The sequence below is a fragment of the Hypanus sabinus genome, chromosome 8 (assembly GCF_030144855.1).
Source record: "Hypanus sabinus isolate sHypSab1 chromosome 8, sHypSab1.hap1, whole genome shotgun sequence".
NCBI lineage: Eukaryota > Metazoa > Chordata > Chondrichthyes > Myliobatiformes > Dasyatidae > Hypanus > Hypanus sabinus.
Window position 1 is genome coordinate 127650389 of NC_082713.1, and position 13849 is coordinate 127664237.

The window sequence follows — 13849 nt, forward strand, 5'->3', positions numbered from 1 at the left end:
CCACAATACAGTACCACCAATAGTTGTATCGTCTGCAACATTACAAACCCCCTCCCCACTTACGTTTTCATCCAGTTTGTTTATGCAGCAGGGAGCTCACTCTGACCATTCTCTAGTTATTATCTTGTCGCTACTCAAAACTGCTGTAATCTCTGCGAGTTACTTTGACGTAACTAGAGGCTATGAACAGTTGCCAGAGCAGTGCATCACTGGTTAATGGCAACCATTGAAATAGCAGGAACTAGTAGTGGGTTAAGGGAAGATTGTGAGTCAAGATGAAAGAGGCTGGAGAGCCTGAATGAAAGTTCATTGGAGGCAAAGGGTATTCCAAAGATTTTAAAAGAGGGACAGTTTTGGCACAGACTAGAAGGGCTGAATGGCCTGTTTTCTGTGCTGTAGTGTTCTATGGAAAGTGAGGTGTTCCTGATACATTATGTCCCAAAGCAGAGAGTACCCAAAACCTGGAATCACCTCTCAGCCTACACTAAAGCTGGGAATGCAAACTTTGGTACAGGTCGAAGTTACTAAACATGATCAGATGTTATTGTGCCTTATTACTAGGAACAATGAATTTTCCCAGCTACTACCTTGGATTTCTTTTTGTTGACAGGTAAGGAAGGGAAGTGTCTTTGACTTGGTAGATTCTGAATATAGACGCACAACACTGCAATGCTGGTTCATATGGTAAATATTGGATACCTGCTGATATTAAAGTTAAAAGTAATTATAACATAACCTAAAAATTGCAGCATTTTGTCCCTTTCCTTACACGTTTTCTAATTATTTATTTCTCTAGTTGTTTTTGCTATTGTCCTTTCATTTACCCCTCCTTTGAAATGCATGGCTATTTTTGTGTGGAGGTTCCACAGACACCGATATCCATGTTCAGGTAGTCTGTAGCTTCTGTAGGCTTGGCACAGTAGCACAGCAGACAGCATAATGCATAACGTGGGTTCAATTCCCGCTGTTGTCTGTAAGGGGTTTATACATTCATTCTGTGATGTGTGAGTTTCCTTTGGTTCACCATTTTCCCCCACATTCCAAAGAATGGGCGGAAGGTTAATCGGTTACAAGATGTAATTAGGTGGTATAGGCTGGTTGGACTGTAAGGGCCTGTAACTCTGCTCGATCTCTAAAATATATTTAAAAATATAATCCTCCTGTTCCCATCTGAGCCTGTGAAATGAGGATTAGGTCATTGAACTGCGACAGATTATTTGACCACTGTAAGTTTTCCCTCAGAGAAAGATAAATTCAAGACAAAAGTTCCAAGAGGAAATCATAAACACAAGGGATTCTGCAGTGGCTGAAGAACCATAGAAAGGGTTCAGAGGAGATTTACAAGGATGTTGCCTGGATTGGGGAGCATGCCTTATGAAAATAGGTTGAGTGAACTCGGCCTTTTCTCCTTGGAGCGACGGAGGATGAGAGGTGACCTGATGGAGGTGTACAAGATGATGAGAGGCATTGATCGTGTGGATAGTCAGAGGTTTCCTCCCAGGGCCAAAATGGCTAGCACGTGAGGGCACAATTTTAATTTGTTTGAAAGTGGGTACAGAGGAGATGTCAGGGGTGAGTTTTTTGCACAGAGAGTGGTGAGTGCGTGGAATGGGCTGCTGGCAATGGTGGTGGATGCAGAAATGATAGGGTCTTTTAAGAATCTCCTGGACAGGTACATGGAGCTCAGAAAAATAGAGGGCTATAGGTAATCCTAGGTAATTTCTCAGGTAAGGACATGTTTGGCACAGCTTTGTGGGCTGAAGGGCCTGTGTTGTGCTGTAGGTTTTCCATGTTTCTATGTTTCTAACACATAGAAAATGCTGGTGGAACTTACAGATTGAAAGCATCAATGGAGTGGAATAATGAATCAACATCTTTGGCCAAGACTGTTCATCAGGACTGGAGAGGAAGGGAGCAGGAGCCAGAATAAGAAACTGGGGGTGGGGGGAAGGAGTACAAGCTGGCAGGTGATAGGTAAAGCCAGGTGAGGGGGATGGTGGGTAGCTGTTTATTTCGTTCATTCAGTGTTGCCTGACCTTCTGACTTCCTCCAGCATTTTGTGAGTGTTCTTCAGGAAGAAATGACGGGCATATGTGAGAGAATATTTTGCAGGGGTGAAGGTTTATAAGGGTGGGGGAAATGGAACTGATGAGAATGCTGTGCTTGGAGCCGGCACTAATCCAATGGACCGAATGGCCTCATTTGTTTCACTGGAAATATAACATAATAAATATAATAGAAGCCATGATCGAGAAGATTGGTGGGGGAGGGGGATAAATGGAGTTCTTGAATTCTACGTCAAGTCACATGGAGAAGGAAATAAAAAGAGGAGAAGACTGAAATAGGGAAAAAAAAGGTAGGGAAGTACATTTTTTAAAAAATGTACAACATATTTAAGATTTTGAGCAAGAATTCATATTGAAGGACTGAGCACTCAGTTCTGATGAGCCCAGTTTCTGTGGAAGAATTATTAACATATATCACCCACCCTGTTGGGCGCTTGACTTAAGTGGTGAGTTTAGTGGACCAACACTGGATAATTGCAAGAAGTTCATGAACTAGGTTGAAGAAAGGCTGCTGTTCTGCAAATTTGTTCCTTCCTTTCCATGTCTTCAGCTGAAATGGAGGAAAGGCGGATAATGGTGCAAAATTGCAGTCAGTGGATAAGGTGAAGTGTAACATGGTTGCAAAAGTGAAAAGGATGATGAACACAGGACTGAAGTTGGTATATTTGAAATCACGCAGTGTACAGATTAAGGTGGATGATCTTACACATGATCAATGAGGGATTGGCAGGTATTACATTGTGGGCATCACCGAGTTGTGGCTGAAAGAAGGTTGTAGTTGGGATACACATTCTATTGAAAGGTCAGACTGGCAAACAAAGGAGTTGGCATGGCTCTGTTGATAAGAAATGAAATCAAATCCTGTAGAAGATGTAGAATCTTTGTGGATAGGGTTTAGAAACTGCAAGGATAAAAATACCCTGTTGCGAGTTATATACTGGCCCCCGAACAGTAGCCAGATGTAGGATATAAATTTCAACAGCACATAGAGTCATTTAACCCTTACATACTGTTTGGGTCAAATTTGATCCGTTTTGACATTTGACAGCAGTAAAAACAACCTAAATGCCATTTTTTTTTAGCTGAAATTTGTGACTTTTCCTAAACTGACCCAAAATGTGCAAAAATGAAAATATTTAAAAATGTTATACTTTTGTACAGGTGCTACAAATTTATGTACATTGAGGCTGTTCTGGGTCAAATTTGACCTGTATCTATTGAAATGGATTTTAGATCTCTGAAACATTAATTAAGGATTAATCACCCATTTATTAATGTCAGATAGGCTATTTATACATTCTAAATAGATCTGTGGTTCAAAATTTGGTATAGTCACTTGTTATGAGGGACCATTGACCCGGACCATACTGTGAAGTTTAGAATATGAACAGCATGTAAGGGTTAATAAGGGCAATCTTACAATAGTCATGGGGGATTTCAGTATGTAGATAGATTTGGAAAATTAGGTTGGTGCTGGATCCCAAGAGGGGGAGTTTGTGATTAAGAGACAGCTTTTTAGAGAAGCTTGTGGTTGAGCCTACTAGGATGTTGTGTACTGAACTGGATATGATTAGGGATCTTAAGGTGATGGAACTCTTAGGAAACAGTGATTATAATCCGTTAGCATTCACCTTGCAATTTGAGAGGGAAAAGCTAAAGTCAGATGTCAGGGAATTACAGAAGTATGAGAAGGAAGATGGCCAAAGTTGATGGGAAGGAGACAGCAGCAGGGATGACAGAAGATCAGCAGAGAATGGAGTTTCTGGGAATAATTCAGAAGGCATAGATACATCCCAAAGAAGAAGTATTCTAAAAGGAGGATGAGGCAACAGTGGCTGACAAGGGAAGTCAAAGCCAACACAAAAGGAAAAGAGAGGGCATATAATATAGTAAAAATTAGAAGTTAGAGGTTTGGTTACAGTGAGAAGGCAAGAGAATGAGTTTGGGAGGGATAATAAATCAGCCATGAAAGAATGGCAGAACGGACTCAATGGGCTGAGTGGTCTAATTCTGCTCCTATGTCTTGTTAATCACTTTCCTTTGTCAAAATAAATCCTCACTTTTTAATCTTGACCTCTCAGTTTGATGAAAACTTAAAATGGTTTGGTCAATAATACAGTGGGAATATTGAAACACTCAGCCTGCTTGACTTGACTCAAATGTGTCAGGACTGTGCCAATTTACTACTGTTTAAAAAATTTTTTTTCGGAAAGAGAAGTTGTGAAATTTATTTAATAAAATAATCTGACCTGAAGACAGTGATTGATGTAATTTGCCTACGTGTTTCCCTTTAGGTTGGGAACAGCATTCGCTTATTATGGGCTCGTCTTAACCAGCTCAGAACTCTTGGAAAACAACCCTGTCTGTGGTGTTCCTGAAGGATCAAATGTGTATAACTCACTGGAAACTTGCCATTGTAAAATGTTCGAAGCTGCAGATTACCAGACCATGATTATCAGCACTTTAGGAGAATTCATGTGTAAGAACACGATCAAATGTCATTTAAAAGATAAAATATTATTCTTCTGTTACATGTAATTGCCAGTTTTCGAGATGTTGGCTACATAGTTTTGAACTTTTTGTTAAGATACGTTTATGTTCATAGCCAATGGAGTGGCTGATACATCTGATATTTCCAACATATAAAGCAGCTTTAGACAGTTAAAATAATTATTCTGAAATCCATGGAGTTAAAATCCAATAATAAATGGATGTCAAATTCCAAGGTACTAATACACAACCAGAAATTCATTGCAACAGTTACACCATTAACTTCTCATGACCTCTGCAATTAAAATTAAAATTCCGGGAAGCATTTGTTTTTTCTTAGCAAGGAATGATATTCGGCTTTTGCGCATGTGTTTGGTGTCATTGGCAAATTTGCTAATCGAAGTAGCCACATTCAATCATTAGATCAAATAGATCATTGAGACGGATGACCAACAGCAGTGGACCCAGCACTGATCCCTGTGGCATACCACGTCACAGGCCTCCAGTCAGAGAGGCAACTATCTACTACTACTCTACAGTGTCTTCTGCAAGACCAATGTCTAATCCAATTTAATTACTCATATTGAATACCAAGCAACTGTACCTGCTTGACCAATCTCCCATGCAGGACCTTATCAAATGCCTTGCTAAGGTAAATGTAGACAGCATCCAGTGCCTTGTCTTCATCAACTGTCCTGGTAAATTCATTGGAAAACTTTATAAGATTGGTTAGACACAACCTGCCGTGCACAAAGCCATGCATGAAGTATATGAAGTTACCATTATTAGGGGAATGTTCTCAGGAAACTGAAAGGTCTGAAGGTTGATTAGTCACCTAGACCAGATGGTGTACATGCCAGGGTTCAAAAAGAGGTGCCTGAAGAGATTGAGGAAGCATTAGTAATGATCTTTCAAGAATCACTAGATACTGGAATGGTTCTGGAGGACTGGAAAATTGCAAATGTCACTCCACTCTTCAAGAAGGGCAGGGGCAGAAGAAAGGAAATTATAGTCCAGTTAGTCTGAACTCAGTGGTTGGGAAGGAGTTGGAATCAATTGTTAAGGATGTGGGTTTAGAGTACTTGGAGGCACCTGATAAAATAGGCCCTAGTCAGTATGGTTTGCTCAAGGGAAAATTTTGTCTGACAAATCTGTTGGAATTCTTCAAAGAAGTATCAAGCGGGATAGACAAAGGAGAATCAGTTGATATTGTGTACTTGGATTTTCAGAAGGCCTTTGACAAGGTGCCATACATGAGGCTGCTTAATAAGGCACAAGCCCATGGTATTACAGGGAAGCTTCTAGCGTGGATAAAGCAGTGGGTGTTTGGCAGGAGGCAAAGTGTGAGAATAAAGGGAGCCTTTTCTATTTGCCTGCTGGTGATTAGTGGTGTTCCACAGGGGTCTGTGTTGGGACTGATACTTTTTACAATATATGTCAATGATTTCGATGATGGAATTGATGGCTTTATTGCAAAGTTTGCAGATGATACAAAGATAGGTGGTGAGGCAGGTAGTTTTTAGTAAATAGAGAGGCCACAGAAGAACTTAGACAGATGAGAGGAATGGGAAAAGAAGTGGCAGATGAGAAGTGTATGGTCATGCACATTGGTGGAAGAAATGAAAGGGTTATTTACTTTCTAAGTGGAGAGGAAATAGAAAATCTGAGGGGCAAAGGGATTTAGGAGTTCTTGAGCGGATTCTCTAAAGGTTAATTTGCAGTTTGAGGCTGTGGTGAGAAGGCAAATGCAATGTTTGCATTTATTTTAAGAGGACTAGAATATAAAGGCAAGGATGTAATGTTGAGAATTTTATAAAGGACTGGTGAAGCCTCATCTGGAGTATTGTGAGCAGTTTTGAGCCCCTTATCTTAGAAGGGATGTGCTGAAACTGGAGAGGGTTCAAAGAAGGTGCAGAATAATGATTCCAGGATTAAATACCTTGTCATATTAAGTGTGTTGATGGTTCTGGGTCTGTATTCTCTGAAATTCAGAAGACTGAGGGGTGACCTCATTGAAACCTATTTAATGGTGAAAGGCCTTGATAGAGTGGATGTGGAGAAGTTTCCTATGGTGGGAGAGTCTAAGACTAGAATTCATAGCCGCAGAATAGAGGGGTGTCCTTTTAGACCGGTGTTGAGGAGGAATTTCTTTAGCCAGAGAGTGGTGAGTCTGTGCAATTCTTTGCCACAGGCAGCTGTGGAGGCCAAGTCTTTATGTATATTTAAGGCAGAGGTTGATAGATTCTTAATTGGTCAGGGTATGAAGGGATACAGGGGGAGACGGGAGACTTAGGACTGAGAAGAAAAATGGATCATCCATGACTCAATGGACCAAATGGCCTAATTCTGCTCCTATATCTTATGGTCTACATATCTCTGCTAGGGCCACTGCAATTTCTGCGCTTGCCTCCCACAGAGTCCAAGGGAATACTTCAAAGCTTCAAGATGCAAAGTACACTATTATTAAAGGATGTGTCCAATATACAACCCTGAGATTCGTCTTCCCACACACAGCCTCGAAACAAAACCATGGAAACTGTTCAAAGAGAACCATCAATCAAACCCTCGACCTGCACACAAAAAAAGCCAAATCACACAAACTGCAAAAAAAGATCGAATTAGTCAGAATATAAAAGCGTCCAGTTCAATCAATCTACTGCTGAGTCATTCGTTAGCTGCAGTCTGCCCCAATCAAAATCGTCCAAAATAGCAGCAAGAAAGGAGTGACCGGAAACCAGAAAGACATCGTAACATGAACCATAGAGTCTAGTCTAAAGACAACATTAATTAAACCTTACCCAAAACCCATGACACCAGCACCATCCTCCGTCAGCAGCGAGTGAAATGGAGAGAGGGACCATTCAAATGCAGGACCTTCATTCTGGAGCGGCAAGTAAGAGGCTGGTAGACAACGCCAAACACTCGCTTGCCCCGTTAATTTCAATCTTCCTTGATGCTTTAACGGCGAGATAGATGAGAAATTGAGTTGATTGTGTGCTTATGCCCCGTCTCCAGACTTCTTGGCCTTGAGGCCATATGATTTGCTTGAAATTTCACCAAATACCCTCAGAGGCAACAAAGTGACAGTTTTCTCAATTGGCCCGAAAGCACACCACCAAAATGTAGATCACAGGTCCAATATTTGAAAGAAAAAGAAGACGTGAAAGAAGTAGTTTCATGAACTGTCTGAAGGATGTCGCAATTGGTTGCATTGTTTTCCAGTGCCATCTTCTTCTGGAACCTCAGACCCTGGGGATTTTTCCACCCTAATTTGCCTCAAGACAGCAAACACCTCTTCCTCCATAATCTGTATAGGGTCTATGTCCTTGTTGCTGGTTTGCCTCACTTTTATAGACTCTGTGTCCATCTCCTGTGTAAATGCAGATGCAAAAAGTCCACTTAAGATCTTCCCCCATCTCTCTTGGCTCCACACATAGATTATCATTCTTATCTTCTAGAGGATCAGTGTTGTCTTTTCCTATCTGTTTACTCTTAACATATCTGTAGAAGCCATATTAGACCATAGGAACAGAATTAGGCCACTCAGCCCATCGAGTCTGCTCCACCATTCCATTATGGCTGGTTTATTACTTCTCTCAACCCCATTCTCCTGCCTTCTCATAACCTTTGACGCCCCGACGAACCAAGAATCTCCATTTTAAACTTCCACTTTAAATATACTCAATGACTTTGCCTTCCCAGCCTACTGACTGCCATGCTGCCTTATCATTTGTTTGTCCTCTGCACAGTCTCACTACACACTGCATCAAATTGTACACCAACTATCCCATCCTCAGCCCTATCACACATATCCTATCCCCCTGCCAAATTAGTTTAAATCCTTCGCAACAGCTCTAGCAAACTTGACCACAAGGATAATGGCCTCACTTAGGTTCAGGTCTAACCCATCCTTTTTGTACAGATCATACATTCCCCAGAAGACATCCCAATGATTCAGAAATCTGAACCCTTGCTGCCTGTACTACTTCCTCAGCCACTCATTCATCTGTACCTTCATTCTATTAGCTAGCTGATATTAACCTCTCACACAATCTCAAAGTTCAAAGTAAATTTATTGTCAAAGTACATATATGTCACCATATACAACCCTGAGATTTATTTTCTTGCAGGCATTCACAGTAAATCTGAGGAACACAATAGAATCAATGAAAGACTGCTCCTAACAGGACAAACAACCAATGTGTAAAAAACAAACTGTCCAAATACAAAAGAGAGGGAAAAATAAATAAGTAATAAATATTGAGAACATGAGATGAAGAGCCCTTGAAAGTGAGTCTATAGGTTGTGGGAAAAGTTATTAGGGTGAGTGAAGTTATGCCCCGTGATTCAAGAGCCTGATGGCTGAGGGGTAATAGCTGTTCCTGGACCTGGTGGTGTGGGTTCTGATGGTCCTGTACTTCCTTCCAGATGGCAGCAATGAGAAGAGAGCATGACCTGGTTGTTGGGGGTCCTTCATTGATGCTTTTGCTGCTGTTTGTGTGTGTGGGGAGGGGTGGGGGCTTTGAGGTTCTCACGTCTCTCGTTCATTCTTTGGGTCGTGTTTTCTCTGTTTCATGGAGTCTGCAAAGAGTAAGGATTTGAAGTTGTATACGGTGTACATAATGTCTGATATTAAATTGAACCGTTGAACCACTAATGGATGCTGCTTCCAAGTGACAGTGTTCCATATAGATGTGCTCAATGGTGGGGAGGGCTTTACATGTGATGGACTGGGCCACATCCTCTATTATTCATGGGTTTTTCCATTCAAGGATATTGGTGATCCATAGCAGGCCATAATACAATCAGCCAATATACTCTCCACCACACATCTATAAAAGTCGGTCAAGGTTTCACATGACAAACCGAATCTTCACAATCATCTAACCTAGTAGAGGTACTGCTGTGCTTTCTTTATAATGTCATTTACCTGCTAGACCTGGGACAGCTGCTCTGAAATGATAACACTGAGGAATTTAAAGTTGCTGACCCTCTCCACTTCTGATCCCTGATGAGGACTGGCTCATGGACCACTAGTTTTGTACTCCTGTAGTCAATAATCAGTTCCTTGGTCTTGCTGACAATGAGTGAGAGGTTGCTGTTGTGGCACCACAGCCAGATTTTCAATTTCCCTCCTTTATGCTGATTCGTCGCCACCTTTGATTTGGCCAACATCAGAAAAATTAAATATGGTATTGGGGCTGTGCTTAGCCTCGCAGTCATAAGCAGAAATCAAATAGAGCAGGTGACTAAGCGTGCAGTCTTGTGGAGCAATGATGCTAATGGTAATTCTGGAGGAGATGTTGTTGCCAATCTGAACTGACTGGACTCTGCAAGTGAGGAAGTCCAGGATCCAGTTGCACAAGAAGATACCGAGACCAAGGCTTATTGATTAGAAGCCGTAATTTCCCAAATGAATTGAATTGTATTGTTTCTATCTTTCTCTAAAGAATGACCGGTTATTTTTTTTTCTCTCACAGTTATTCCATTTAGCCCTTTCATCATTGAAACCTTGGGGAGACGACGCAGTCTGGCATTAACAATGGGAGCTTCCGGTATTTTCTTTCTCCTCCTCAACATCTGCAGTAGCAGGTAGGGTGAATAATGGATGCTGCATATGGAGAATGTTCTGTAACATCTCTTGGGACATAGGAGTAAGAGTTTCCCAAAGGTGACACAAGATTTCATGGGTCTTCTTGCGATTTCACTCCCAGCAATCAATTTTATAGTTCAATACACCTTTTGTCCTCTGCCTTACATTCTCTATTGCATATCTCCACTGTATAAATTTGACCATGTTTAATACTCACACTTAATCCTTCCCTCAGCATACCCATCCTTTATCTTTTTGTAACTGTTCTTCACTCACATTCCCTTTCATCCGCTTATCTGTACTTTCCATACTAGCCTTTACTTCAACATATCTGTCCTTTAATCACAGTTCCTTTTCCAGCACACCTGTCCTTTATCTGCCATCCCTTTCTTCCCCATGTCTATTATTTAGCTGCAATTCCTTCCTTCATTGTTGCTGCTCTTCACTCATAATGCTTTCTGTCATTATTTCAGTGTTTTCTACCTATCCATCACTCTGTCAATTATCAAGATTCTCTTACATTGCCACTCCCACCTTTCACCATAATTCTCTCCATTCCTGCATCTGTAACTTTATTATTCTCGGTACAATCAGCTCAGATACTGGCTGACTGGCAGGAGCAAAGAGTGGGAATAAAGGGGGGGGGGGGCTTTTCTGGTTGGCTGCCAGAGACTAGTGTTATTCAGAAGGGGTTGGTGTTGGGTCAGCCTCTTTTCATGTTATATGTAAATAACTTGGATGATGGAGTGTCCGGCCAAGTTTACAGACAAAACCAAGATAGGTGGGAGCAGATAGTGTTGAGGAAGCAGGGAGTCTGCAGAACGACTTGGACAGATTGGGAGGATCAGCAAAGAAGGGGCAAATGAAATATAGTGTAACGAAGTGTATGGTCATGCACTTTGGTAGGGGGAATAAAGATGTCAACTATTTTCTAAACAGGGAGTAAATTCAGAAATCAGAAGTGCAAAAGGACTTGGGAGTCCTCGAGCAGGATTCCCTAAAGATTAACTCGCAGGTCGAGTTGGTGGTAAGGAAGGCAAATGTAATGTTAGCATTCATTTTGAGAGGACTGGAACATAAAAGCAAGGATGTAATGCTGAGGCTTTATAAGGCATTAGACAGATTGCATTTGGAATATTGTGAGCAGTGTTGGGCCCCTTATCTAAGAAAGGACGTGCTGGCTTTGGAACGGGTCCAGATCAGATTCATGAGAATGATCCTGGGAATGAAAGGGTTAAATTATGAGAGGCGCTTGATGCTTCTGTGCCTGTACTCACTGAAGGTTAGCAGAATGAGGGTGCATCTCATTGAAACCTCTCAAATATTGAAAGGCCTAGATTTTGTTGATGTGGACAAGATGTTTCCTTTTCTGGGCAAGTCCAGGACCGGATGACAGAGCCTCAGAATACAAGGATGTCCTTTAGAACAGAGAGGAGGAGAAATTCCTTTAGCCAGTGGGTGGTGAATCTGTTGACTTCATTGCCACAGATGACTGTGGAGGCCAAGTCTTTGGGTACATTTAAAGCGGAGGTTCATAGATTCTAGATTAGTAAGGGCGTCGAAGGTTCAGACATTTTCATTCTTTTACTCTTTCTTTATGGCTATCATGGAGATTTTAAGGATAATCAGAGGCAGGCACCTTGTGCGATGATAATGTGAGCAGGTTGCTGCCCTCCCTTTGTTTGCAAACTTGTTAGAATGAGGTGGTTCATCCGTGGCAATGTTTTGGAATGACTACCGAGCTGAACAGGTTTTTGAACTTCTCAAGCATTAGTGGACAATCTAGAGTAAAAATGGCAGTAACTGCAACCAAATGTTAGTGAACATGTGACTTGATACCTGCTGTTCAGGAATAGCTTTTATTAAGAAATTATTCTAGTAGAGAATACAGAAAAACCATATTTCCAGAAGCACATTGAATTCCCTGCTCAAAGTGTTCCTCTGATTCCTGTTCTTATCAGATTCTGCCCTCCATTTTAGTAGTTCTCTTCTTAATGCCAAACCACTTGCTCTAAAGGTAAGAAGGAAAACAATTAGCTGTTGTCAGGGATAAACAGGGATGGGGTTGGTGGGCAGTTAGAGATTGTTGGTGGTACTCATGGCTAATTAATCGTCCACAGCCATGAGGAGGGAAGATCTATTTGAGGGAGCATTACACATTTACATGGATTGAACTAATGACAACATAGGAGCATTCTCACTGTTGGAAGTGTATGATACTCTTGTAAACAGTGAAGGGAAAAGCATATAGGTAAACACATATCTAACAAGTGCAAAGGCACCACTGCAGTATAATGGGTGCTAATTCAGATACAGTCAGTGTGAAAGCTTTGAAGTGCATATAACTCCCATAGAGGATTCAGAGAAATCTTTAGAGCAACCATGGCAATTTGAGTTGTGCGGTAGATTTGGAGACTGAAGTTGTATCTGTGGACGGGTGCTTTTGCAATAGTGATTCTGTAATTAGTCTGCATGGGAGTAGAAATAGAGAAAGATAAAATTGGAATGAAGTTCAAACTTGGGGTAGGTGGACTGAGAAGTGGATGGACAAAAGTGGACTGTAAAAAGCTATCACGTTTAAACATTACTTTGATATGTCTTTAAAGAGCAGCAACCAGAACAGGAAGGTGGAATCAGGTTTTCCATCAGTACACGATCCAAAGACATAGACTGTGTTGTAAACTCGTTGTCAATTTTAAAATGTTTTCAGTTTTGAAATTTTGCAGGTTTGCTGTTGAAACTTTGAAGTAGGTACTGATACGGGAACCAGCATGACTTAGTGGCATTCACCCGACTGATAAGGTGGTGGGTTCAAACACCACTTCAGGTCATGTCTGGGATGATATATGAAAGAACTTCACTTCCCAAGTTGTGACGTTAATCAGGGCCAGGCATGCACTTGCAATCTAGAATTTGATCACACCACTTGAGTATCCATAAGACTTACTTAAGCCCATTACCCCGACTGGAGTGTGGACCTCTGACAGTAGCTCAACTGTTCTGGGCCAGTCTTTCACATTGTTGCCTGGTGTAGCCCACCTTGGTGTATCCTTCCTCACCCAGATATGCAGTCTTTCAGTCTTCTGTAGCTCTGTGTTTTTACGGGATGCAGCTGCTAGCCCCATGCCCATCCCTCCTCCGTTTGCAGCAGGGTTTGGGACCCTTCGTGGTGGAATTTATTGACAACCCAGTTTCCATCTATTTTAAACCTTCAATTAATGATGCGTTTAAAAAATCTACCTAATCCAAGTTTGTTAACTCCCTGATTTTGTAGACTATGTAAAGAACGTAGAAACATAGAAAATAGGTGCAGGAGTAGGCCATTCGGCCCTTTGAGCCTGCACTGCCATTGTATGATCATGGCTGATCATCCAACTCAGAACCCTCTACCTGCTTTCTCTCCATACCCCCTGATCCCTTTAGCCACAAGGGCCATATCTAACTCCCTCTTAACTATAGCCAATGAACCGACCTCAACTGTTTCCTGTGGCAGAGAATTCCACAGACTCACCACTCTCTGTGTGAAGAAGTTTTTCCTCATCTCGGTCCTAAAAGGCTTCCCCTTTATCCTTAAACTGTGATCGTTCGTTCTGGACTCCCCCAACATCGGAAACAATCTTCCTGCATCTAGCCTGTCCAATCTCTTTAGAATTTTATACATTTCAATAAGATCCCCCCTCAATTTTCTAAATTCCAGCGA

At 41.5% G+C, this 13849-nt stretch overlaps 1 protein-coding gene across 1 annotated transcript in view; it reads left to right on the forward strand.

Moving 5' to 3' along the window:
- svopl (SVOP-like) overlaps positions 1 to 13849 on the forward strand; it is a 101652-nt gene that overhangs the window by 70194 nt on the left and 17609 nt on the right. The window contains exons 9-11 of the mRNA XM_059977791.1: positions 611 to 684; positions 4361 to 4545; positions 10037 to 10148. Of these exons, the coding sequence (XP_059833774.1) occupies positions 611 to 684; positions 4361 to 4545; positions 10037 to 10148 (371 nt within the window). The remainder of the gene's footprint in view (positions 1 to 610; positions 685 to 4360; positions 4546 to 10036; positions 10149 to 13849) is intronic.